Source organism: Stegostoma tigrinum, chromosome 1, assembly GCF_030684315.1.
Source record: "Stegostoma tigrinum isolate sSteTig4 chromosome 1, sSteTig4.hap1, whole genome shotgun sequence".
NCBI classification, from domain to species: domain Eukaryota; kingdom Metazoa; phylum Chordata; class Chondrichthyes; order Orectolobiformes; family Stegostomatidae; genus Stegostoma; species Stegostoma tigrinum.
Genome location: NC_081354.1, coordinates 18,386,306 through 18,414,226, shown reverse-complemented (window position 1 = coordinate 18,414,226; position 27,921 = coordinate 18,386,306). Strand labels below are relative to the sequence as shown.

Here is a 27,921-nt window from a genome sequence, read left to right as displayed (position 1 = left end):
CTGCAGTGCCACAATGATGCCACCTGAAGGTTGCAGGAACAGCAACTCATATTCCGCTTGTGAACCCTGCAGCCTAATGGTATCAATGTGGACTTCACCAGCTTCAAAATCTCCCCTTCCCCCACCGCATCCCTAAACTAGCCCAGTTCGTCCCCTCCCCCCACTGCATAACACAACCAGCCCAGCTCTTCCCCTCCACCCACTGCATCCCAAAACCAGTCCAACCTGTCTCTGCCTCCCTAACCTGTTCTTCCTCTCACCCATCCCTTCCTCCCACCCCAAGCCGCACCCTCATCTACCTACTAATCTCATCCCACCTCCTTGACCTGTCCGTCTTCCCTGGACTGACCTATCCCCTCCCTACCTCCCCACCTATACTCTCTCCACCTATCTTCTTTTCTCTCCATCTTCGGTCTGCCTCCCCCTCTCTCCCTATTTATTCCAGAACCCTCACCCCATCCCCCTCTCTGATGAAGGGTCTAGGCCCGAAACGTCAGCTTTTGTGCTCCTGAGATGCTGCTTGGCCTGCTGTGTTCATCCAGCCTCACATTTTGTTATCTTGGATTCTCCAAGCATCTGCAGTTCCCATTATCAAGGATATAATGATGTCAGGAAACTATTGGAAGATCAGGGTGGGAGTTTTGAAATTTGTTAAGTGAGTTTCATATGCAAGCACATTAACTGATAACGCAAATACTGTGAATTGTGCGTGCACTTTGGAACACAACTTGTTTAATCATTGCACATTTCACAGCAGTATTGTGTTCCAAATGTGTAATGCATATTCTGCTGTGAATGAAAGCGTGGAAGTTGCAAACTCACAAAGCAGGGTCATACAAGGAAATAGAGATAATGGGAACTGCAGATGCTGGAGAATCTGAGATAATAAAGTGTGAAGCTGGATGAACACAGCAGACCAAGCAGCATCTTAGGAGCAGAAAAGCTGACGTTTTGGGCCTAGATCCTTCATCAGAGAGGCGAATAGGGAGAGGGTTCTGAAATATCTAGGGAGAGAGGGGGAGGTGGACCGAAGATGGATAGAGGAGAAGATAGGTAGAGAGGAGAGTATAGGTGGGGAGGTAGGGAGGGGATAGGCCAGTCCAGGGAGGATGGACAGGTCAAGGAGGCGGGATGAGGTTAGTAGGTAGGAAATGGAGGTGCGGCTTGAGATGGGAGGAGGGGGGAGGTGAGAGGAAGAACAGGTTAGGGAGGCAGGGACGAGCTGGGCTGGTTTTGGGATGCAGTGGGGGGAGGGAACGAGCTTGGCTGGTTTTGGGGGAAGGGGAGATTTTGAAGCTTGTGAAGTCCACATTGACACCATTGGGCTGCAGGGTTCCCAAGCGGAATATGAGTTGCTGATCCTGCAACCTTCGAGTGGCATCATTATGGCAGTGCAGGAGGCCCAGGATGGACATGTCGTCTGAGGAATGGGAGGGGGAGTTAAAATGGTTTGCGACTGGGAGTTGCAGTTGTTTATTGCAAACCAAGCGGAGGGCTGTGGGAGTCGGTGGGCTTGAAATGGACATCGGTTTCTAGCTGGTTGCGTGAGATGTAGACAGAGAGTTCCAGGAAGATGAGGGATGTGTTGGAGATGGCCCAGGTGAACTTGAGGTTGGGGTGGAAGGTGTTGGTGAAGTGGATGAATTGTTCGAGCTCCTCTTGGGAGCAAGAGACGGCGCCGATACAGTCATCAATGTAACGGAGGAAGAGGTGAAGTTTGGGGCAAGTGTAGCTGCAGAAGAGGGATTTTTCCACCTAGAATACACCTCCACCCACCCACCCTCCTGCAAAAATTCCATCCCCTATTCCCAATTCCTTTGCCTCCACCACATCTGCTCCCAGGATGAGGTATTCCACTCCTGCACATCCCAGATGTCCACGTTCTTCAAGGATCACAACCCCCATCCCGGCATTGGTCGAGAACGCCCTCGACCGCGTCTCCCGCATTTCCCGCAACACATCCCTCACACCCCGCCCCCGCAACAGCCACCCAAAGAGAATCCCTCTCGTTCTCACACACCACCCCACCAACCTCCGGATACAACGCATCATCCTCCGACACTTCCACCATCTACAATCCGACCCCACCACCCAAGACATTTTTTCCATCCCCACCCTTGTCTGCCTTCCGGAGAGACCACTCTCTCCGTGACTCCCTTGTTCGCTCCACACTGCCCTCCAACACCACCACACTCGGCACCTTCCCCTGCAACCACAGGAAATGCTACACTTGCCCCCATGCCTCCTCCCTCACCCCCATCCCAGGCCCCAACATGACTTTCCATATCAAGCAGATGTTCACCTGCACATCTGCCAGTGTAGTATACTGCATCCACTGTACCCGTTGTGGCTCCCTCTACATTGGGGAAACCAAGCGGAGGCTTGGGGACCACTTTGCAGAACACCTCCGCTTGGTTCGCAATAAACAACTGCACCTCCCAGTCGCGAACCATTTCAACGCCCCCTCCCATTCCTTAGACGACATGTCCATCCTGAGTCTCCTGCAGTGCCACAGTGATGCCACCCAAAGGTTGCAGGAACAGCAACTCATATTCCGCTTGGGAACCCTGTAGCCCAATGGTATCACTGTGGACTTCACAAGCTTCAAAATCTCCCCTTCCCCCACTGCATCCCAAAACCAGCCCAGTTCGTCCCCTCTCCCCACTGCATTCCAAAACCAGCCCAGCTCGTCCCTGCCTCCCTAACCTGTTCTTCCTCTCACCTACCCCCTCCTCCCACCACAAGCCACACCCCCATTTCCTACCTACTAACCTCATCCCACCTCCTTGACCTGTCCGTCATCCCTGGACTGGCCTATCCCCTCCCTACCTTCCCACCTATACTCTCCTTTCTACCTATCTTCTCCTCTATCCATCTTCGGTCCGCCTCCCCCTCTCTCCCTATTTATTTCAGAACCCTCTCCCCGTCCCCCTGTCTGATGATGGGTCTAGGCCCGAAACGCCAGCTTTTGTGCTCCTAAGATGCTGCTTGGCCTGCTGTGTTCATCCAGCTCCACACTTTGTTATCTCAGATAAGGAAATAGTGTAGTTGCATGCTGTGAGGGCTTCTGGGAGAAATAGCATCACACATTGTGTCTAACCAAATGATATCAATCTGCAGTCCATTCTGATTGAGCTGATTAGTGAATCACAGTGGTTAGAAAGGAGAATTAGATTAAATAAAGGGATTTCTAAAGGATCACTGTAATAATTCCTATTTTTTATATTGTGCCTTTCGTGCTATCTCTGGCAACTTACCCATTCCAAATTGGGCAACTTTTCTGTGCAGAAGCCTTTTCCTCTGATTTTCTTTACTTTGCTATAAAGTTGCTCAAATCTTTCATTTCCAAACAGAGTTTGGCCCTTATTGACAAGTGCACTGTCATATTGTTTCAATGTATGGTAATGAGATTCTTAGCCCTGCAGCCTAGAATTTCGTGGTTTTCACGCACACTGCAGAAGGGGCAAGTTAGTGTGAGAGTCGGTCAGCTGCAGCCATTGCCAGGATCACTGGGGGAGGCAGAGGTGAGGGTGTTCCTGAGCTTGATGAGTTTGAGAAGCTGTTGCTGCAGGTGAAAATGAGAAGTTTGCTTTCAGCGTTGCCCCTGGACAATTTGAGTGGACAAGGAGTAGCACCCAGTGGGGCAAAATGAGAGCTTGGTGGCATTTTACAAAGCTGGAGATTAATTCCTCCATCATCCCCCTCCTTCCTCCCGAGTACAAAGGCTTTCATGAGGGAGATGTATCTAAAAAAAAGGGAACTTCACCTAAGCAATATGAAGGTAATATGTTAAGAAAGCCCATGGTGTAGTAGTAATGTCACAGGGGACTGATGTTCTGTTGGCGTAGTTTCAAATCCCACCGTGGCTACTGTCAGAATTTGAATTCAATCACTAAATCAGGGATACAAATATAAATACAAAACTAATCTCTGTGATGGTAACCATGGTAGCTATTCATCAATTGTTTGTAAACACCTATCTGGTTCACTAATGTCTATTTGAGAAGGAAGCCGGCTGTCCTTTTCTGGTCTGGCCTACATTTGATTCCAAACCTGCAATCTGTTGACTTTTTACGGCCCTCTGAAATGATTGAGCAAACCACTCAAGTCAAGGACAACTGGAAATAGTCAACAAATCCCATGAAAGAGTAAAATAAACACCCTTGAGGACTTGCTGATTCCCTGGCTAGACCACATCATTCTCTTAGTGGCTTATGAGTGTGAGTTGCTCTCTGTTTTTATGACATATATACATTTCAGGCAGACACAGGGCTGTAAGAGTGGTAAATGTGGAAACCCCACTTCATTGAGGAAGTATTTAGATGTGCACTTGTGATGCCAGGGCGCAGAAGACATTAGGATATTTCGGTGATTGTTTTTGATCAGCACAGACTTGACAGGCTGAAGGGCCTTTTTCTGTGCTGTAGACCTCTGAGAAGCCTGATAAGAAGTCGGTTTTATGGGAGAAATGAGAGAATAGGGAAATGGAATGGATTTTGGAAGGGAATTCCAAGCTTTAGATTGGAAGCAGGGCTCAAATTGTAGAATGATGAAAATTGAGGATGCATAAAAAGCCAGCACTTTAAAGCCTCAGAGATTTTGGAGGGTTGATGACCAACGTTGGGAGGACTGTAGTCCATGGAGGGATTCAAAAACAAGTCTAAGAATTTTAAAACTGAGGTATTGCTCCTTCCATGAACTGTAATATTCATGTATATTTTTGCTGTGATCTGGTATCACAGCAACGAAAGACTGTAGATGATGGAAATTCTCAGCAGATCAAGTTGCATTTAGTTGGAGGGAGGGAGAATGATTTAGATCCATGGCTTTTCATCAGGGTTGGGATAAATTAGAAATGTGAGAGATTTTGAGCAAGTGAGATGGAGAGAGGTGGTAAAAGAACAAATGGGAAGGCATTTGCTTGGCCAGAGACAAGAGAAATTAAAATATTTGGACCCATGGAATTGGTAATGGGACAAGTAAAAATGTAAAATATGTGACTACAGAAGGTGAAAGTGGGAGGATTATGAATCTAGAAACAAAAACACGGGAAATTGAGAGTAAAATGTAAGGCTACATTTATTGCCAACATTGCCGCTGAGTTACAAAATGATTACTATTCTCCGAAAGAGCCCAAAGTGTGCAGCAAATGTGGGGCCAACATCTTTCCCCTCACCTTTGCTTTGCTCAAAATCTATAAAGAAAGACTTGGGTAGAGTCATTACCCTGCAGATGGAGGCTGTTTGGCCCAGTGGCTCCATCTGTCAGCCATCTCAACTGAAGCTGAGGGATCAAAGAAGTAGTCTCTGTGCTCTACCATCTCACATGGAAGAGCAACAAAAAAAGAACACGGCCTAAGAATGATGTTGCAGTTCTCCAAGAAAGGAAGAATATCTGAGTGTGCCCCAGACAGATCATGGTGTGGCGTGTTACATGGAGCCATCCCAGGGGAATCAGTAGAGGATCAGATTGATTTCCTTGGACGACCCTCAGTATAGGTGCAGCAAGCTTCCACTTGAAGCATGCCCATCGATTGGAGGTGGGACAACTGTTTATCAGTGTTGTGCAAGGTTTAAAAGGGAGAGGCACACTTTGATATGATGAGCAGGAAGAAGCTCCACTACAACATTTTTAAGGACGCTTAGGTCCTGAATGAACTAAAATGCGACATGAGTGTAAGAAACAAGTGCTAACAAGCAAGCAAAGAGGACGAGAACATGACCAGACAATGCTGGGGACGTTCAGGAGACCTGACAGCATCCCTGAAGAGAAAAAAAAGTTCACATTTCAGATCTTTGTTGTCTCATCAAAACTGCCAAATATCATCTCATTGACGTCTCATCAAATGTTGCAGATGTAACAGGTTTTAAGCAAGCACAGAGGCAGGGAAAGGAACAGAGAAACCCAGTGGTAAAATGAGATGCTGCTCCTTAACTTTCAGTTGAACTCCATTGGAACTGAGTCGCACCCTGATGGCAAGTGGGAGTGGGGTGATGAATTTATGAGAGGTCATTGGAAGGTTCCAGTCATGCTTGCAGACTGCACACCAATCATCCACTCTGTGTTTGGTCTCCCCACTTCTGGGAAGAATACATCTGGAACAGTGAATACTGTACATTAAAATGATTTTAAAAAATTATCTCATGTGGAATGGTGCTTTTGGGCACTGGATGCTGGGATTGAAGGAGGCTAAAGGGCAAGTGTAGCACCAGCTGCTTAGGAAGATGGTGCGAGAAGGGAAGCAGTTATTCAGGAAGACAGAAGGTATGGACCAGGGTGTTAGGGAGTGAGTGGTACCTTCAGAATGAGTGCGTTCACTGATTGGCAAGTCTCAGGAACACAGGATAGATGTTTAGAACTCAGATGAGGAAAAATGTTTTCACTCAAAGGGAGATTAACCTGTAGAATTCTGTGCCGTAGAGGCTGTGGAGACCAGGTCACTAAATATTTTCGAGGAAGTGATTGATAGATATTAAAGGCATCAGGGATATAGAGAGAAAGGGGGAAAAGAGCAGTGAGACAGAGGATAAGCTATTACAGCATTGAATGGTGGAGCAGGCCTGAAGGGCCAAAAATGACCTCCTGCTGCTCCTAGTTTGTATATTTCTATGAGAAATTCAGCAAGTCTGGCATCATCAGTGAAGAGAGAAACAAAGTCAGTATTTCAAGTCCTGTGTGCCTCTGCTTTGATTGTGAAGAAGAGTTGCGACAGACTGAAAATGTACTCTCTGCCTCTTTCTCTCCACAGGTGCTACCAGACCCACTGAGTTTCTCCAACAACTCTCTGCATTTAGAATAAAAGATTATGTTTGGTAGTGGCATCATGTTTGGGGGTGACAGGAAGATAGTAAAGTGGACACTGAAGTGAGGGATGGAGTTAATGGAGTGGGATTTTCTAATGGTTGCAGAGGTGAGACCGAAGGACAGCTGCTTGGCATTGTCCTACTTCATGGACAGTCTGGGTCAGGAACCACAATGGCTCCCTACCCTCAAGTGACAGGTAGCTAATTGGAGTCATGAGGTTCCTCCCTCACACTGACTGGAATTTTCACAACCAGAGAAACAGTGTCCTTTGGCAGCTCTGGAACAGTTGAAAGCTTTCCCAGCCCAACCTCAAGAACTGAGACAGAAAGGTGGCTTATAACTGTTGCCAAAGACTGCCCTGTGTTCCTTCTACACTGGTAAGCTTGGCAGCACCATTTTTAATTTCAAGTCTTCTTAACACCTCCATCTTGAGACATGACCTCTCTCTCCCTGTTTGGAAGCCTGTGTCTCTAGATGCTCACCAGCACTGGGAGCCTATTCACTTTCTGGAACCACGAGGTGAATTTATCCTCTACCCATTCACCTCTTTGAAGATCTTGTGGGTGACATTTCCTGATGCTGGCTAGGCTAGGATTTTATCCCAGCATCAGAATCCTAAACTGGGAACAAATATGCTGCCCACTCTATTCATGCTGTTGACCTTTTAGCAGAACATTAAGAGGTATTCAATTTAAAGAGATGCGCCAGATTTTCAGCAAGTTGAAATGAAAGTTGGCAGACTTAGGCTGTGCGTTACACGCTGAATGTTTAATTCTCTTTTACCAGGAGCAGTTTAGCAAGCAGAAGGGCTACCTAGAGGAGGAACTGGATTACAGGAAGCAATCTCTGGACCATGCTTATATGGTAGGATCAGTATTCCTTAGCGTATTTGTCAGTCAGGATGAAATAAAGTTTGAAATATGGGTGTATCAGCAATGGGCAGGTGGTTCATATTAAATACTAGCTGTAAAAATGATGGAGTGAGAGGGACAGAGGTTCCTTGTTGAAACAATGCCGAAAAGAAATTTTTATCACTAATGAGTAAAACAAATGCCAATTACATCACAGTTCTTTTAAATCATTGAATGTAAATATTTTCACAGATACACATGAAATGAGGAGTACACCAAGCTGTAAAAAAGTTATGAGAAAAATTGTGGGCAAAAAGGCAACATTGTTGTGTGCATTTTATTGATGCAAAGTGGTACAGTGACACTTTGAGCAGGGGAAGGACCTCTCTTAATTTGCAGGTATGTCCACATCACTGCTAAATCCATCAGGCCCCTTCTTCTAGACGATACACCCATTTCCTGAACCATCTTTACAGTCCAACTAACTGGAGCAATATAGAAACAGGCACAGGCCTGTTCCACTCAGTGTTGTCAAGTCTGTCAACAGCCCAACCTGGGCTGTTTTAAAGGACTAACACAGTGTGGAGCTGGAGGAACACTGCAGGCCAGGCAGCATCAGAGGAGCAGAAAATATGACGTTTCAGGTTGGGACCCTGCTTCAGAAATGGGGGAGGGAGAAGGGAGCTCTGAAATAAATAGAGAAGGGGTTTCAGATTGGGGAAAGTAGGTGGGATGGTGATAGGTGAGAGCGGGCAGGTAGTGGTGGGAATTGGTCTGTGAAATGGGAGGAGCAGATAGGTGGGAGAGAAGATGGACACGTCAAGGAGGTGGGGATGAGAAGGAGAGTTGGTCATGGGATGATGTCAGAGGTGGGGAGATTTTGAAGCTAATAAAGTCCACATTGAAACCATTGGGCTGTAGGTTCCCGAGGCGGAATATGAGCTGCTGCTCCTCCAGTTTCTCTACCTGCTGTGTTCCTCCAGCTCTACACTGTGTTATTTCACACTCCAGCATCGACAGTTCCTACTACCTCTGCTTGGGATCGCTGTTAACTTTTCTAAATATTTTTAGAATCACAGAAACCTTACAGTGCAAATAGAAGCTATTCAGCCCATCAAGTCTGCACCAACGCTCTCAAAGAGCATCCCACGCAGATCCCCACGCTAGACTTGTAACCCCACATCGTCTGCACATCCCTGAACACTATGGACAATTTGTTGTGGCCAATCCACCTAACTTGCACATCTTTTGACTGCAGGAGGAAATGGGACCACCTGGAGGAAACTCTCATGGAAGCTGAGAGAATGTGTAAACTCCACACAGACAGTTGCCCAAGGTCCCTGTAAAGGCAGCAGTGCTAACCAATGTGCTGCCCTACATTTTGTCAGATGTGATGTTGAGCTAAGAAGAGCGCCCCTCTGTTGGCTCACACTTGGCTTCTTCCATTCTCTCCCTGCCTTCCTTCTTCCCGATATTTAGCTCAGAAGGAACTGCTTTGAGATAAATGGCTGCAATTTGATTGAGCCAAGAAGGCAATAAAATTTGAGAGCAAGCATCAGAATGACCCTTTGGCCTGGAGCTGAGTCTTTGTTAAGTCCCTGTGAAAAGGCCACATTAGATTTAATACTTATTAACATCAGACATTTCTAAATTGTTTCACTCAGAGAATATGATAAGCATCAAGCAGATTTAAAATACAAACTTAATAATTGATTTTCTGTTATGCTGCTCATAAGACAAAAAGGAAATTTGCCTCACTCTTCACTTTCTTCTAAATCAATGATAAACAAATAATATGAAATGAGACATATAAAAATTGGCATCTATGTTTTTATTCTCAAAGTTTATTCTCTGAATACCCCAGTTTCAACAACCTGGCATTACCATTGACCGGAAATTTAACTGCACTTGCCGTATAAACAATCTACAGGAACAGGTCAGAGGCTCAGAATACTGCAGCGAATAACTCCCCTCCTGATTCCACAAAGCCTACTCACCACCTACATGGTAGAGGTCAGGAACGTGAAGGAAAACTCCCCATTGTCTGGAGGAGTACAGTTCCAACATCACTCAAGAACCCTGACACTATACAGGACAAAACAGCCCACTCAGTTGACACATCCACTCTTTCCACCGCTGATGCTCAGTAGCGTCAATGTGCAGTGTCTACAAGATTTCATCAAAAAATCCTCAAACAGCACTTTCCAAACCCATGACCACTTCTATCTAGAGGAACAAGGGCAGCAGTTAAATGGGAACACCACCACCTGCATGTCCCCCTCCATCCTGACATGGCAATATATTGTCATTCCTTCATGGTCGCTGGGCCAAGGTCCTGGAATTCCCCCCCTAACAGTGTTGTGGGTCAACCTACAGCACATGGGCTGCAGTGGTTCAAAAACGCAACTCCCCACCACTTTCTCAAGGGGCAACTATGTATGGGCAATACATGCTGAACAGCCAGCAATGCCCACAACCCATGTGTGAATTTTTAAAAAAGGCACAGAAGACAGTTTTAGCCTATACTTCAGAAAGTCATCAGTTTATCGAAGAAGTGAGACTACTTGTAAATCTTGCTTTTGCGGTAAGACGTATCAACATTGTTGTCATGGTATCACAAGTGGTAAGTTGTCAATGGTGGTTCCACATCTGGAATTTAATCCAAGTTAACACATCAGTACAGGTACAGTCTTTTTGATGAGATTAAAATGTAATTTTACTCATAAACAATATTAATTCAGATTTTGCTTAACACTGATGCATTATGTGCCTCACGTGGACGTAAAAGATCCCATGACACTATTTAAAGTAAGCCAGGGTGTTCTACTTGTTCAGGTTCCTAACCAATATATATTTACATCACTGAAAAACATATTATCTGGTCGTTATTTCATTGCTGTTTCTGGGACTTTGCTGACAGCAATTTGGTTATGATATTTCTTGCAATACAATATTCTTTACCCAAAAGAACTTCATTGGCTGTAGAAGCCTTGAGACATCTTGAGATCTTGAAAGGCATTTATAAATGTGAATACTTGATTCCTTTCTTTCAAAATAACAGGGCACTTCTCTAAAATTCTGTAAATAAATTATTCAATAATATGTTAAATGTTGTCTCACTGTGTACTTGAAATGCCTTCCATTTACACAGCACCTTTCACAACCACAGAACATCCCAATGTGTTTTGCAGCCAATGAAGTACATTTGAAACACAAACTCTGTTGTAAAGTATGAAATCCAACAGCAAATTTGCAATAATATGATAATAACCAGATAATTGGTTTTCTTTTGTGATGTTAATTTAGGGATGAAAAGGAAGATGGGGATTAATTGCTTGTTCTTTTTCAAAATAATACTCTGGTCCAACATTTCATTCAACAAGAGAATGCAGATGGGCTTTAGGTTTAACATCTCATCTAAAAGGTGGGATCCTGGTCGCCGAGAGCCGTGTCTATTCCCCTGACTATACGATCCTCAATTACAGCTACATATCTCTTTTCTCCCACCTCTTCGTGGCTCCTTTCACACAGTGCTGTAGTCAGTTTGCTCATCCTCCTTACAGACCCTACTCTTGTCCACACAGGGAGTAAGAATCTCAAACCTGTTAGACAAGCTCAAGAGCTGAGACCCCTTCAGCCACTACCTCCTGGATCTTTCTACCTGATTTGCTGGTTGTCACACCCTCCTGTCCCTGACCACTGACTGAATTCGAGGTAGTTAATCTAAGGGGTGTGACTGCCTCCTGAAACACACCTTCCAGGTAACTCACCCATCCCTGCTATGTTGCAGTGTTCGAAGCTCAGACTCCAGCTCATCACCTCTAAGTTGGGGTTCCTCAAGTAACCAACACTAGCTACAGATATGGTCACTATGATCCACAATGGGGTCCAGCAGCTCCCACATCATGTGGGTACAACACATGATCTGGCCTGACACCTCTCTTTTAATCACTTAGTTCTCAACTTGATTTATTATAAATTTTGTCCCGGTCCGTAAATGTTTCCCCTATTTACCTTCAATCTGAAAGTGACCTGTAGTGTGTATTCAAATTGATAGCTATCATCAACCAGTGAATTAATGGTTTACCTGTGATGTCACTCTTGTGTCACTCTGATCCTGGGCATCAATTTATCCTGTTACAAAAACAGCTGACAAACTAAGAGCCAGAAAAAGCAAGCAAGAAGCACTTCTTCCTCTCTGGACCGCATTCCCACATTCTAACAATTCTCTGAGCTTTGTACTCACTTGGTCTCCCTCTGGATGGGATCTCTCCTTCCTAACTGTGTGATGCTTACTAATGTTGTTGCTTTCTGTAGTTTTTTGCAGTTTAAATAATACTCTTTTATTTTTCCTTCCAAAAAGAATGACTTCACTGTTTTCAACATTTCGGTTAATGGAAAACACTGACCAGGTTCCTGTGCTTCACAAGATTATTGCTTTTTTAGTTATGTAAATTCTAACCACAAGTTAAATAAAAATGTTACATGCCGTCAACTTATAATGCTACTAGTTGAAACTTTACTTTTAAAAACTCTATATACACACACAAACACAGACACACACACACACACACACACACACACACACACACACACACACACACACACACACACACACACACACACAGTCGTACCAGACCACATGATGTAATGAGACTTGCCTTTTGCTTCCCGAGACCTCTGTTCTCCAGTCTCCTTTCTCGGTTCCTTTACTTGTTCACAGTGGTCAAATGGTGATAAGTACATGAGTTGTAAAGTGCTTGAGGTACTGTTTAAAGCTAACAGCTGTCAGCAAATGATGTGAGGAGAAACCTGTCTTTCTTCAGGCTGTATCTAATTTTAGTGCAGAGAGGTAGAGAAACAAAACCTACTTCTTCCCAATCCAGAGGCTTCTCTCCCTCTTTCTCAAACACTGAAGTATTTCACCTGCCCAGGAGACAATCAGAGAGTTATTGCCAAACTGATGATATCCAGCTTGGGCAACTAGTCCCAATGTCACAAACCTATCAGCAATCAGTTGCTGGACAAATCTTCTGCATACAGATCCTAGTGGTTTGGTGTGTTATCTGTTCACCCAACGGACTTCGCAAAGAAACAGTGTAAACATAACTCACAATGAATTCCAATGACCTAGAGTCCTCGAGTAACACAGAATGGAAACAGGTCCTTTGGCCCAAACTGGTCCATGCTGATCATGGTGCCCACTCAGCTTGTTCCAATTGCCCATATTTGATCCATACCCCTCTAAACCCTTCTCACCCATGTACCTATCCAAACTTTTTTTTAAATGTTGCTGTTGTACCTGCCTCAATCACTTTCAGTGGCAGCCTATTCCATATATGCACCACTCTCTATATGAAGAAGTTGCCCCTCAGGTCCTTCTTAAATTTTTGCCCTCTTACCTCAAACCTAAGCCCTCGAGTTTTCAGTTCCCCATCCCTGGGAAAAAGATGATATGCATTCATCCTACCTATGCCCTCATGATTTTATACACCTCAATAAGGTCACCCCTAGTTCTCCTATGTTCCAAGGAATAAAGTCCTCCCCTGGCTATCCTCTCTCTCTATAACTCAGACCTACTAGTGCTGGCAACATTCTCATAAATCTTTGCATACTTTCCAGTTTAACTATGTCTTTCCTTTAAGTGGGTGACCAAAACTGTGCACAGTACTCCAAGTGCAGCCTCACCAATGACTAATACAACTGTAACATAACGTCCCAACTCCTATACTCAGTGCCTCAAACAATGAAGGCCAGCATGCTAAATGCCTTCTTCACCACCGATCTCCCTGTGATGCTATTTCAATGATCCATGTACTTGTAATCCTAGGTCTTTCTGTTCTACAACACTCTTCAGGACCTTACCATTTACTGTATAAGTCTTACCTTGGTTTGATTTTACAAAGTGCAACACTTCACCCATATCTGTGTTGAGTTGCATTTGCCAATCCTCCGCCCACTTCCCCATCTGATCAAGGTCCCTCTGTAATTTTTGATAACCTTCCTCCTGTCAACAATACCTCCAAATTTGTATCATTTGCAAACTTACTAATCATACCTTGTACATTCACATCCAGATTATTTATGTAACTAACAAATAACAAAGGTCCCAGCACTGATCCTTGTGGCACGCCACTAGTCACAGGCCTCCAGCCTGAGAAACAACTGTCAACCACCATCCTCTGCTTCCAAAAATTGAGTCAATTTTGAATCCAATTAGCTAGGTTTCCTTGGATCCCACATGACCTAACCTTCACGACCAGCCTGCTGTGCTGGACTTTGTCAAAGGCCTCACCAATTTCTGTTCAGACAACATCCACTGTCCTACCCTCATCTGTCTTCTTGGTACCTCTTCGAGAAATTCTAAGAGATTTGTCAGACATGACTTCCCATGCGCAAACCCATGCTGACTGTCCCTGATCAGACCTTGACTTATCCAAATGTTGGTTGATCCTATCCCTCCGCATCCTCTCCAGTAACTTGCCGACCACTGATGTCAGGCTCTCTGGCCTGTGGTTCCATGGCTTGTCTTTGCTACCTTTTTTAAACAATGGAACTCACCTGTTTTTAAACCTGCAGCAACTCCATCCACAGTCCCTGCTTTTAAAACATTCTTTTCCCATTTTAGGCCACAATGAAAAATAAAGAAAATTGTAAGGATATGGTCAATACAAGAGGTAGATAGATGCTTGATAAGCATGGGGGAGATAAGTTACTGAGCAAAGATGGTAATGTGGAGTAAATCAGATCAACCATCACTTTATTGAATGACAAAGCAGGCTGAAGGGACAAGTGAGTTTCCTGCTCCTAATACGTTTACATACTCCTATTTATTCAAAGCTTGTTTGATATGTTGCTCAGAAGTGAAGTGATTGTTATCTCAAAAATCCCTGCAGTCATATTTCTAGACAGCTAGATCACACCCGAGGAAAATGTAGGCATTTATTTCTTTATAGATGGTGCTTAATGAAACAGAAATAGATGGTGCTTAATCAGACAATGGCTTGGACACTGGGAGAAGCCTTTGCAGGGCCTATAAATGATTAAGTTTGTCCATCCTACCTGAACTAACAGGATGAGTCTTAATTTAATGGCTCATATAGAGGATAATATAGCACTCTCTTAGTCCTGAACTTGCAATGCGTGTTGCTGTATTGTGCTGTCACAGCTTCTCTCCTTGGCACCACCCAATTTGTTTCATATGTTCTTTGATATACTCATATTGAAATGTAGTGAAACTGAAGTTGCAGACCTCACAACATTTGCACTGAAACATGTACTGTATTGACCTTTTATTTCAATTTGGAATCAAAATCCAGCATCCTGGGCTTAACCCAGTAAGGTTTCTAAGAACAAGGCGTTAACAGCCAAACTGTAACATCCTCTCTGTCAGGAACTGCCCTACTGGGTACTTGCATTAAAATAATTTGAATTTTCAACATTTGGTGCAGAGCTCCCTAGACTAGAAATGTTCTGAGGAAGGGTCACCGGACCTGAAATGTTAACTCTGTTTTCACCTCCACAGATGCTGCCAGACCTGCTGAGCTTTTCCATCAGCTTTGTTTTTGTTCCTGATTTACAGCATCTGCAGTTCTTTTGGTTTTTATTTAAGACTGGAGATGATGTGGCCTGAACTCGCCTTGCCCCCTTCATTTTTAAAATTCAGTTCTTTTCTCAGCAATATGTATAGTACCAGCATGTTGCTGACTGCACAGTGGATGATGGGATTAAACACATTGATAGAGTCATATTTTAATATTCTTTGATGAACAAATTCTGGATGATTTTAAAATCAGTTATTTATTGATACAAATTAGGGTGTTCATTCTTACACTATGTTTAGGGACATCACATCACTAATGATGATTGCTCTTATACATGTACAAAATACTAAATTGATTTTTAAAAATTAAAACAAGTTCAGTATTGTTTAGTACTTTATTTATCTTAAGACCTATCTTCTTTTATCTACATTGTGTAATTAATTGGTATTTCTCACTTTGAAGTCCAGTAAGAGAACTTTTACTGCTAATGTACATGGTCCTTGGTGTCAGCAAATGTATCATTCTCTTTATTTCCTTAATAAAGGGTTCATAAAGATGTTACTTAAAGGTGTTAATACAGGGTCACTTGGTTGATTCCAGTGATGAGACAGTTGTCCTACAATTGGCCTACATTGAATGGAATGCTTCTATTCACTCTTGCCTTTGAAAGAATAAGCAGGAATCTTATTTGAAAATGTAAGAGCTGAGAAGGCTTGACAGCATAAATGTTGAGAGGCTGCTTCCTGGTTGGAGAATTCCACCTGTGTGGGCATGCAGAATAAAGGGTGGCTATTTCCAAGTGAGATGTGGAGAGATCTATTTACTCAGATGGCTTTGGAATTCTCCTCCGCGGGATTAGAATTAGAAAGCTAGAATAGAATCAGAAAATTGAAAATAGCCACCCTTTATCCTGCTTCTTCCATAGATGGAAGTCTCCAACCAGGAAAGAGGCTTTCAACATTTATGACATCAAGATCTGTGGATGCTTAGTCTTTGAGCAAATTCTTGGCCAACACTATAAATTTCTGCACGCTGAGGGATATGTGGATTGGAAAAGTGAAAGGTTGAATGGAAATATATTAACTACAATCTTGTTTGGATGCTTAAGGGGCCAAAGTGTCTACTCCTAAGACTATGATGCTCACATTGTTTTCACATTAGGCATTTTATTTATAACAGTGTATGTGTTGGACAGCCAATCATAGGAATGTGTGATGAAGAGAAATTGAGAGTCAAGAGGACATGTCACAGGAATATAGGAATAGGAGAAGGTTTTTCAATTCCTCAAGTTGTTCCACCTTGGATATAATCTCTCCTCATTACGTAACCCTTGAAGTCCACCTATCATTCTTGAAAACCTATGTTGTACTCCTTCCAAGGCCAATATATCCTTCCCAAGCTGTGGCACCCAGATCTGCAAAACTGTGCTGGAAGTGGGATCTAACCAGGGTTTTGTGTAACTGTGGGCACAATGTCATTATACTTCATTCCACTCAACATTAAGGCCTTTTGATTAGCCTTCTGATGAAAATCTCTGGGAATGTATCTGATCAGTGTTGGCAACACAATCTTGAAGATCCTGTGCAATGAACAAGAGGGTGGTGAGTTTTGAAAAGTCCCTTTTGTGGCAGAGGTAATGGAGGTGGTCATTTGAAAAGACCCATATACCAACCTTACTATTAATAATTAAGTGGAAGAATATGCGAATGAAGGAATGGCAGGAGGCATGAAAGAATGCAAAAAATGTGTGTGTGTGTGTGTGTGTGTGTGCGCGCGCGCAAGAGGTAGAGAGAGAGAGAGAGAGTGACTGATTCTTGTGAAGAGAGATGAGATTACAATCAGGCGAAGCCTGATGTATAAATAAGAACATAATTAAAAGATATTGCAAGTTAAGGGAAAATTCAAGCAAAGAAATAGAAAACAAATCATGAAAATAATGGATGGGATAGTGCACCATAAGGGGGCAGAAAGTCAGAGGGGTTGAATGGGAAATCAGAGAGAGCCTTTTCTACTTACTCTTATCTCAGTGCCCTACTCTCTCTCTGTGCCTTCACTCCTATCTTTTGCAATGTTTCACCATCTTTCTTGCCACCCTTACATTATCCCACCTTATTCTCATTTAATTTCACTTCCCATTCCCCCATTTTCCAGATTGTTATCTCGTATATACCTGACATATATCTCTTGTTGCAAGCAACTCTGTTTTCGTTTAGATATATTTCCCACCCCAGCAGTCTCTCTCTCTCCGTTTCTGTCTGTCTCATACATTTCTTCCATGTCTTTCTTGCTTCCTGTCACTCCCCTACTTACATATTCTTCCACTTAATTTGTGATGGTAGTTGTTTGGATGTTTGATCCTGTTCCTTCAAATAGCCAACTCTATGGTCTTGGCCACAAAAGAAACTCACATGGCCCCAGCTACCATTGTGTTACTTAATGTTACTTCATGTCAGATCTGATGAAGAGTCATTTCAACTCGAAATGTTAGCTTACTCTGTCTCCATTGGATGCTGTCTGAACCGCTGTGATTTCCAACATTTTTTGTTTTCAGCAACAATTTCTCACATTTTTAGGGACTTCAGTCCTCCCTCAGCTTCAGTTCAATCTTTATCCTTCACTTTCACTTAGAAATCACACCATCCTGAGCCTTGTGAAATGGCAAGAGCGTATCAGCCCAGTTTAAACAGAAACCGGACATATTGTACTGAGATAGCAAGAACTGCCAATGCTGGAGTTAGAGACAATACAGTGTAGAGCTGGAGGAACACAGCAGGCCAGGCAGCATCAGAGGAGCAGGAAAGATGACGTTTCAGGCCTAGACCCTTCTTCAGAAATAGTGAGTGGGAAGGGAGCATAGAAATAAATAGAGAGGAGGAGTGGGGCTCGGGAAGGTAGTTGGGATGGTGATAGGTGAGTGCAGGTAGGCAGTGGTTGGGATTGGTCAGTGAAGTGGGAGGAGCGGATCAGTGGGAGAGAAGATGAACAGGTTGTGTCAGGTCAAGGAGGCGAAGATGAGAGGGAGTGTTGGTCATGGGATGAGGCCAGGGGGTGGGGAGATTTTGAAGCTAGTAAAGTCACATTGAGACCATTGAGCTGTAGGCTTCCGAGGTGGAATGTGAGGTGCTGCTCCTTCAGTTTGCATGTGGTGTCATTGTGACACTGGAGGAAGCCCAAGATGGACATGTCACCCAAGCAGTGGGAGGGGAAGTTAAAATGGTTGGCGACCAGAAGGTGTTGTAATTCCTGGCTACTTGACCTGACACAACCTGCCCATCTTCTGTCCCACCTATCCACTCCACCCTTTCCACTGACCAATCCCTACCTGCACTCACCTATCACCATCCCACCTACCTTCTCCAGCCCCACCCCTCCTCTCTATTTATTTCCCAGCTCCCTTCCCCCTTCCCATTTCTGAAGTAGGGCCCTCACCCGAAACATCAAGTTTCCTGCTCCTCTGATGCTGCCTGGCCTGCAGTGTTCCTCCAGCTCCATGTTATAATGATCAGTATTAATGCTGCATGTAGAACATTGTGAACCTAGAATGGAATTATTCAGTGCCAGCACCCCTCATTTCCACAGCATAGGCAGTATGCTTAATTATAAAGTGAAGCTCCATTTACTCTGATCAATAGATGGAGAGGAAAACAGTGACTACTGCTGCAGTGTTACAGCTTCATCTGCCACAATGGAGTGTGCCTGTGAGTGTGACATTTGATTAAATATCACACAGTTTAGGATACCTGCTTCGTACAGCATGAGACATGGCTGAGTATAACGTGAAAAGGTGCCCTAATATTCTGACACAGTAAGACGTAGATCTTACGAAGCCAGAAGCGAGTTCTATGTGGAAGATTATAACCAAAGGTGTACTGGCATAAAACCTTTCTACCCTCCTTTAGTTGAGAAAACAAAAGGAAAAATGAATCATGGCCCAGCATCTGTTCTATCTAGTCATGTGTAGCAAAATTCCAATAACGAATGAGACTCACTCACGCTAAATAGTTACATGACTCTTGAACATGGGGCTAGTATATGTTGGCTGTGATTCTGATAAATAGGATTTACATGCATTTGGAGAGGCAACTTACGGATAGCCAGCATGTTTATGTGTGATGGAAATCAAGTCTCATTAACTTGATGGAGTTTTTTCAGGAAGTAACCAAAAAGTTTGATGAGCTCAGAGCATTAGATGTTGTTTACATGGACTTTAGTAAAATCTTTGACAAGGGCTGACGTGGTAGACTAATTAGTAAAGTTAGATCACATGGCATTCAGGGTGAGCTTGCCAATTAGATAGAAAATTGGCTTGACAGCAGGAGACAGAGAGCAGTGGTGAAGGGTTATTTTGCAGACTGGAGGCCTGTGACTAGAAGTGTTCCACAGAGATTGGTTCTGGGTCCAGTTTTGTTTATCATTTATATAAACAATTTGGATAAGAAGACAGGACTTGTGGTTAGTAAGTTTGCAGATGACACCAAAATTGGTGGTATAGTGGACAGTGAAGAAGGTTTTTTAAGGTTATAAAGAGATCGTGATCAATTGGGTCAATGGGTTAAGGAGTGGCGGGTGGAGTGTAATTTAGATAATTGCAAGGTAAAAGAAAATTTTGGTAAAAGAAAAAAAAGTACAGGACTTATACAATTAAAGTAGGGCTCTGGGCAGTGTTGTAGAACAGAGTGACCTAGAGGCTCAGGTTCATAATTCCTGGAAAATTGCATCACAGCTAAGCAGGGTCTTTAGAAGGCAAGAAGGTGTTCAGCATGCTTGCCTTCATTGCTCAGATCTTTGACTGTAAGGAGTTGGGCATCATGTGGTTGTACAGGACGTTAGTGAGGCATCTTCTGTACTGTGTACAGTTCTGGTCACCCTGTTATAGGAAGGTATTATTAAATTAGAAAGATTTCAGAAGAAATTTACCAGGATGTTGCTGGAAATTGAGGCTTTGAGTTATAAAAATAGGCCAGGATGTTTTTCCTCTGGAGCATAGGTGGTCAGGAAGTGACTTCATAGAGGTTTAGAAAATCATGAGGATAAGGTGAATAACAAGGGTCTTTTCCCCAGGGTGGGAGAGCTTTATGTTCATATTTCCAAGGTGAGAGGAATAAGTTTTGTTAAGGACATGAGGGGCAATGGTTTTACACAGAGAATGGTTCATGTGTGGAATGAACTGCCAGAAGAAGTGATGGATGCAGATACAGGAACAACATTTAAACGACATTTGGATAAGTACATGATTAGGAAAAGTTTGGAAGTCTATGGGCCAGATGCAGGCATGTGGGATGAGTTTAGTTTGGGAACATGGTTGGCATGGACTAGTTGGGCCGAAGGGTCAGTTTCTGCGCTGTATGACCCAATTACTCTATCTAAGACTCTAGTGTAGGTAGCAGTATATTTATTGGCACAGACACAATGGGCTGAAGGCCTCTACCATATGATTCTACAATTGTGCAGGTAGTGTGTTGTTCATGGAATTGTGGCTGATTGTCAGACAACTAGCCTGGTTAAAGCTGCCAAAACATTTTCACAGTCACTCCCTTCGAGTTACTACCGCAATGCAGGTGGGAACACAATGACCATTCAGAGCCATCAAGGCTGTAGATCTCAATCGTAGTTCCAAATGAGTGTGTTGATCAGGTCAGATGTGGTGCTTATTCTCAGTGGAATGTTGCATTCTTGGCTCTGGTCTCTCCTATTGAAATTGGATATGCTGCTTACAAAGTGAAGTTCAACCATTGTTTGATGTGCTCACCAGTTGCTAATAGCAACAAAGGAGCGCAGTAAACTTTCAAACAATGGGGTGGCAGTGCAAGGAACATTTGTGTGTAATGACCCCTCAGAAAGTAAACCTCATTGTTCGGAGTGGTGGTAATAGAATTTTGCGTAGGGTGTCCAATGCCATCTCAGTATTTGCTGTAATGTTGGGTGCACTCTGATCATTGCACCGGTAAAAGTTACATCAAACAGCTTCTCACCCTGCGGGTGTTGTTTGATTTCAATAAATTTGCAACTTGTCTGTAATCTGTCTCTTCTCCCTCACAGCAAATCCAGGAGCTGGAGGCTACCCTGTACAACACACTGCAGCAGTGCCCTGGAAACAGAGTGAGTGAATCTCTGACAGAAGTTCAAAAAGAAGAGTTGAAGTTGGCAGTTGAGAAGTGGCGACGCCAGGTCCTGAGGCAGAGCCGGGAGTATGATGGTCAGATCTTACAGGAACGCTTGGAACTATTGCAACATGCTCATCAGGTACCAACTGCACCCATTGGACACGAGTGGTCTCCAATTGTGCTCGAAATGCCACGTTTTCTCTTTGAGTTGGGTGTTTTGGAAGCAATAGATACAGTTGGAATCATTACCTACTTTGACAATCAACTTATTTTGCTGTGTTTATCAGAACTAGTAAGTGGCATTAAATGCATTTTCTATCAGCTGTACATATCTCATCATTCTAAGGCTTTATTATTGCAAAGAGGCTACCTGCAGTCTTGGAAAAAATACATTTCCTAAAAGAATTCAGCATTAGACTAGACCTTTATAAGGACAAGCGGTAACTTAATTTATTGCTTTGTGAAAATCCGGGTAGCACACTTGATGGTTGTTTGATTGTCACGTGTACACATTTCAGTACTATATCTGTTTTAAAGAGCCTTGACGAGTCTGTTTAATTTTAAGGGGCAGTATAACTCTAGATGGGCTGACAGGAGAGAAGAGCAGGTGATGGAGTGAGTCTTTCAATCATAATGAACAGACTTTTCCAGAAACCTGACCCATTCGGTCGCTAAATCCATAAATCTCTGCAGAGCAAAAAGCAGTTCGATTTTACCACTGAATGGGAGATACAGATTCAAGTCTACTTGATTTTCACTCAGCTGCCTAGCCCTCAGCGCTTAATTTCCCTCCCTACGCTTTTATTTATCTACCTTTCTTTCCTCCTTTAAGATGCTCCTTAAGACTTTCTTCTTTGACCAAGCTTTTGTTCAACTGTTACCATATGGTGTCAAGGTGAAATTTTCTTCCATGCTCCTGTGAAGTTCTTGGAATGCTTTATGACATTAAAAGTTCTGTATAAATGCAAATTGGTGTTGTTACAGAAACTTAGAACATAGAACATAGAACAATACAGCGCAGAACAGGCCCTTTGGCCCTCGATGTTGTGCCGACCTGTGAACTAATCTAAGCCCCTCCCCCTACACTATCCCATCATCATCCATATGCTTATCCAAGGAATGTTTAAATGCCCCTAATGTGGCTGAGTTAACTACATTGGCAGGCAGGGCGTTCCATGCCCTTACCACTCTCTGAGTAAAGAACCTGCCTCTGACATCTGTCTTAAATCTATCACCCCTCAATTTGTAGCTATGCCCCCTCATACAAGCTGAAGTCATCATCCTCGGAAAAAGACTCTCACTGTCCACCCTATCTAATCCTCTGATCATCTCGTATGTCTCTATTAAATCCCCTCTTCGCCTCCTTCTCTCCAATGAGAACAGACCCAAGTCCCTTAGCCTTTCTTCATAGGGCCTGCGCTCCAGACCAGGCAACATCCTGGTAAGTCTCCTCTGCACCTTTTCCAATGCTACCCCATCCTTCCTGTAATGGGACGTCCAGAACTGCATGCAATATTCCAACTGAGGCCGCACTAGCATTTTGTACAGTTGCAGCATGAAATCACGGCTCTGGAACTCAATCCCTCTACCAATAAAACCTAACATACCGTAAGCCTTCTTAACAGCACTATCAACCTGGGTGGCAACTTTCAGGGATCTACGTAGATGGACACCAAGATCCCTCTGCACATTCACACTACCAAGAATCTTCCCAGTATTCTGCCTTCCTATTATTCCTCCCAAAGTGAATCACCTCACATTTATCCGTATTAGACTCTATTTGCCACCTTTCCGCCCAATTCTGCAGTTTATCCAAGTAAGAACTTTTTTCAGAGATAGCAGGAACTGCAGATGCTGGAGAATCTGATATAACAAGGTGTGGAGCTGGATGAACACAGCAGGCCAGGCAGCATCTGAGGGGCAGGAAGGCTGACGTTTTGGGCCTAGAACCTTCTTCTTTTCTGAAGAAGGGTCTAGGCCCAAAACATCAGCCTTCCTGGTCCTCTGATGCTGCCTGGCGTGCTGTGTTCATCCAGCTCTACACCTTGTTATCTCTTATTAGAACTTTCTCTGTTTAAAGAGCCTAAGAAACTCTTTTTCTCCCTTTTATTTAAACCAGGAACAACTTGTTCCGTTACTTTCTAATGGAAGATTTTGAGTAATGTTTCTCACGTGCAAAAGGCACAGCTGACACGTAGGTCCAGTGCTTATGAAGATAGCACTAGAACCAAGCAAGGTTTGCAGGGTTTTTGAAAAAAGAAAACTTACAGGCAAACAGCAAAAGGCTGTGAGAGACAGGGAGTAAGGGCCTATGATCTGGACTCTTGGACAGGATATACAGCATATGTACGGAAAGTAAAATAACCCATTCACCGGGAGCTTATTATTGGCTGTTCTTTGTTATCAGTAGGTGAACATAGATTATACGAACTGAACAAAGTGATTTTGATCATAGCAATAGATATGTGCATTACTCTTTATGATGAAATAAGATAGCTTTCAATTTAAACACTATTTCACTTCATCTGATAACGTTTACTTTTAACGTTGGAGAAATTGTAGCAATCCACAAGTGAGGGAGACAGTATCTGTTTAGTTTTACAGAATGCTAATGTTACAACCACATAGTGTTCTATACTACAGGTCAATAGAGTGTACTGAGAGTCAATCTGAAGTTAAAACATTCTTTCCACTTTCAGGAGTGGCTGATCCTACTAAACCTAGACAGGTATCCACCACACAACTTGAAATTGGTATCATCCTTGTGCTAACCAGGGTGGAGTTTGAATCCATAAAATGTCGAGAAGCTAGAACTAGCCCCTTTTCATTTCCACTTTAGCTTCTGACATTCTTCATGTTGTATTGGTGAGAATGTTTCGCAGTGTATTCTACAATGTAGTATGAAGTATCAAGGCTACTGATACTGGTTGATAAATCAACAGGCTTGTGAAGGTCAGAGGTTGTCTGTTTGGGCCTGTGTGTCAGCGATAATGGCCATGCAATTGGACAACGCCCAAACATAAGCAGAGGGACTGCAATGTGATTTAACCCAGACCCGAGAAGCTGACAAGACTTTAGGTCCTAGATAATAAAATGTGAGGCTGGATGAACACAGCAGGCCAAGCAGCATCTCAGGAACACAAAAGCTGACGTTTCGGGCCTAGACCCTTCATCAGAGAGGGGGATGGGGAGAGGGAACTGGAATAAATAGGGAGAGAGGGGGAGGCGGACCGAAGATGGAGAGTAAAGAAGATAGGTGGAGAGAGTATAGGTGGGGAGGTAGGGAGGGGATAGGTCAGTCCAGGAAAGACGGACAGGTCAAGGAGGTGGGATGAGGTTAGTAGGTAGATGGGGGTGCGGCTTGGGGTGGGAGGAAGGGATGGGTGAGAGGAAGAACCGGTTAGGGAGGCAGAGACAGGTTGGACTGGTTTTGGGATGCAGTGGGTGGGGGGGAAGAGCTGGGCTGGTTGTGTGGTGCAGTGGGGGGAGGGGACGAACTGGGCTGGTTTAGGGATGCAGTAGGGGAAGGGGAGATTTTGAAACTGGTGAAGTCCACATTGATACCATTAGGCTGCAGGGTTCCCAGGCGGAATATGAGTTGCTGTTCCTGCAACCTTCGGGTGGCATCATTGTGGCAGTGCAGGAGGGCCATGATGGACATGTCATCTAGAGAATGGGAGGGGGAGTGGAAATGGTTTGCGACTGGGAGGTGCAGTTGTTTGTTGCGAACTGAGTGGAGGTGTTCTGCAAAGCGGTCTCCAAGCCTCCGCTTGGTTTCCCCAATGTAGAGGAAGCCACACCGGGTACAGTGGATGCAGTATACCACATTGGCAGATGTGCAGGTGAACCTCTGCTTAATGTGGAATGTCATCTTGGGACCTGGGATAGGGGTGAGGGAGGAGGTGTGGGGACAAGTGTAGCATTTCCTGCAGTTGCAGGGGAAGGTGCCGGGTGTGGTGGGGTTGGAGGGCAGTGTGGAGCGAACAAGGGAGTCACGGAGAGAGTGGTCTCTCCGGAAAGCAGACAGGGTTGGGGATGGAAAAATGTCTTGGGTGGTGGGGTCAGATTGTAAATGGCGAAGGTGTCAGAGGATGATACGTTGTATCCGGAGGTTGGTAGGGTGTTGTGTGAGAACGAGGGGGATCCTCTTTGGGCGGTTGTGGCGGGGTGTGAGGGATGTGTTGCGGGAAATACGGGAGACGCAGTCAAGGGCGTTCTTGATCACTGTGGGGGGAAAGTTGCGGTCTTTAAAGAACTTGGACATCTGGGATGTGCGGGAGTGGAATGTCTTATCGTGGGAGCAGATGCGGCGGAGGCGGAGGAATTGGGAATAGGGGATGGAATTTTTGCAGGAGGCTGGGTGGGAGGAGGTGTATTCTAGGTAGCTGTGTGAGTCGGTGGGCTTGAAATGGACATCAGTTACAAGCTGGTTGCCTGAGATGGAGACTGAGAGGTCCAGGAAGGTGAAGGATGTGCTGGAGATGGCCCAGGTGAACTGAAGGTTGGGGTGGAAGGTGTTGGTGAAGTGGATGAACTGTTCGAGCTCCTCTGGGGAGCAAGAGGCGGCGCCGATACAGTCATCAATGTACCGGAGGAAGAGGTGGGGTTTGGAGCCTGTGTAGGTGCGGAAGACTTTAGGTCCTGATGGATATCAACCTGCAGTTTAAAAAGAAGTGGCTGCTAAGGTGGTAGGTGCAATGGTTTGAATCATTCCAAAATTTCCAAAATTCTGCAAAAGCTCAATCAGGCTGGAAAATTGTAAATCTGATTCTTCTGTTCAAAAAATGAAAGAGACAGAAAGCAGAAAACTACCGAGCAGTTAGTTTAACAAACTGTCATAGGCAAAATGCTAGAAGCTGTTACAAAAGAAGTTAAAGCTTCTATCACTTAGAAAACTTCAAATAACCAGGCAGTGCCAAAATGGTTTTGTAAAGGAGAAATCATGTTTGGATAATTTATTGGAGTTAATTGAGGAAGTAACGAACAGCACGAACAAAGGGAAATTTGTGGATGTAATAAAGGTAGATTTCCAGAATGCATTTGACAAAGTGCCACAGAGGTTATGACACAAAATATGGTGTAGAAAGCAATGTATTAACATGGATAGGATATTGGTATAAGTGATACTGCAGTGATTGAAAGCAGGGCCAGGTCAATCTCATTGATTCTGAGATCCTCGTTTAAGGTTGTTAACCTGGGGCCAATCAGGGAGCCCTGGCTGACAGATATAAACGGAAGATTCAGTAGGTCTTGTCAGTATAGTGACCGGCTTTCACCTTGCTGCTCAGAGCCTGTGTACTGTGTACATGTAAATAAAGAATGACTTGGTGACAGGATGTGCAGTTATTTCAGACATTTAAGTGGGTTGGTGAGATACAATGAATGGAGTGCAGTAGGAATTGTTGCTGGGACCTCAACTATTCCCAATTGTATCAATTACTTGGATGAAGGGATTGGAAGTACTATTGGTAAACCTAAGGAAACACGGTTAGGCAGGAAAGTAAGTTGTGAAGTGAAGAAAAGAATTCTGCAAAGAAATAAAGAAAGGTTAGGTGAGTGGGCAGAAATTTGAGTATAATGCAGAAAAACATGGACTTATCCATTTTGGCAGGTAGAATAGTAAGACAACATATTGTTTAAATGGAGAGAGATTGCAAAAACTCTGAGCGACAGAGGGATCTGGGTATTTGGGTACATGGATCATGAAAGGTACAGCAGTAATATAAACAGAATGTGGTCATTTATTGAAGGTGAATGGGATATAAAAGTAGGACTATTTTGCTACAGCTGTATAGAGAGTTAGTGAGGCCCATTTGGAGTATTGTGTACAGTACGGATCTCCTTATTTTATGGAAGGATGTGAAGTTCAAAGAAGGTTCACTCAGCTGACACCTGGGATTAATAATATCTTAAGAGAAAATGTTGGACAAGTTGGGCCTGTATCCTTTAGAATTTAGAAGAATGAGAGGTAATCTTACTGAAACATACCAGATTCACAGGGGACTTAATAAGTTAGTTACTGAAAGAATGTTTAGCCATATGGGAGAGACTAAGACAATTGAAAAGTAAGGGGTCACCCACGTTAAGTGGACACATGATTGAGCAAAGAAAGGCTGATATGAATTAGAGTTAACCAACAATTCTTAGAGCCACCTTACAACTCTGAAAGGGGAGTTGCATTAATTTAAAACTAATGTGTTGAAAGTACGAGTGATTTTGACATGGTACCACTCAATAAATCGCACAGCTTTGGAGTGAATGAGCTATAAGATTTTCTGACTGTGCATTTTATGGAGGCATTGGTGAAATCGAAGGCCGAAGGGCCTGTTCTGTGCTTATTGTTCTATGAAACAAGAGAAAAGGGACATATATATAAGCAATCCCTGCTGAGCTATTAAACACTTAACCCCCACCCCCACCACCGCCCCACTTAGCTCCACACCAGACAAACTTTACACAGGTTGTGGAAACAGATAGCCGTGGTCAATATCTGAAATCATGCCAAAAAGACCTGAACGTACTGCCAAAAATCATTTCCATCTCCTCACATAACTGGTTAAATGAATGGATCTTCAGTGCCCAAGGTCAAAATATTTCTTTTCTCTTTACAAATTACAC

General features: G+C 43.8%; 1 protein-coding gene across 4 annotated transcripts in view; it reads left to right on the top strand.

Moving 5' to 3' along the window:
• The window catches only part of LOC125462192 (janus kinase and microtubule-interacting protein 1-like), a 334,030-nt gene that overhangs the window by 285,644 nt on the left and 20,465 nt on the right, over positions 1 to 27,921 (top strand). For all 4 annotated transcript variants that reach the window (XM_059638150.1, XM_059638124.1, XM_059638093.1 and 1 more), the window contains 2 exons: positions 7,591 to 7,668; positions 21,239 to 21,442. In XM_059638150.1, the coding sequence (XP_059494133.1) occupies positions 7,591 to 7,668; positions 21,239 to 21,442 (282 nt within the window). The remainder of the gene's footprint in view (positions 1 to 7,590; positions 7,669 to 21,238; positions 21,443 to 27,921) is intronic.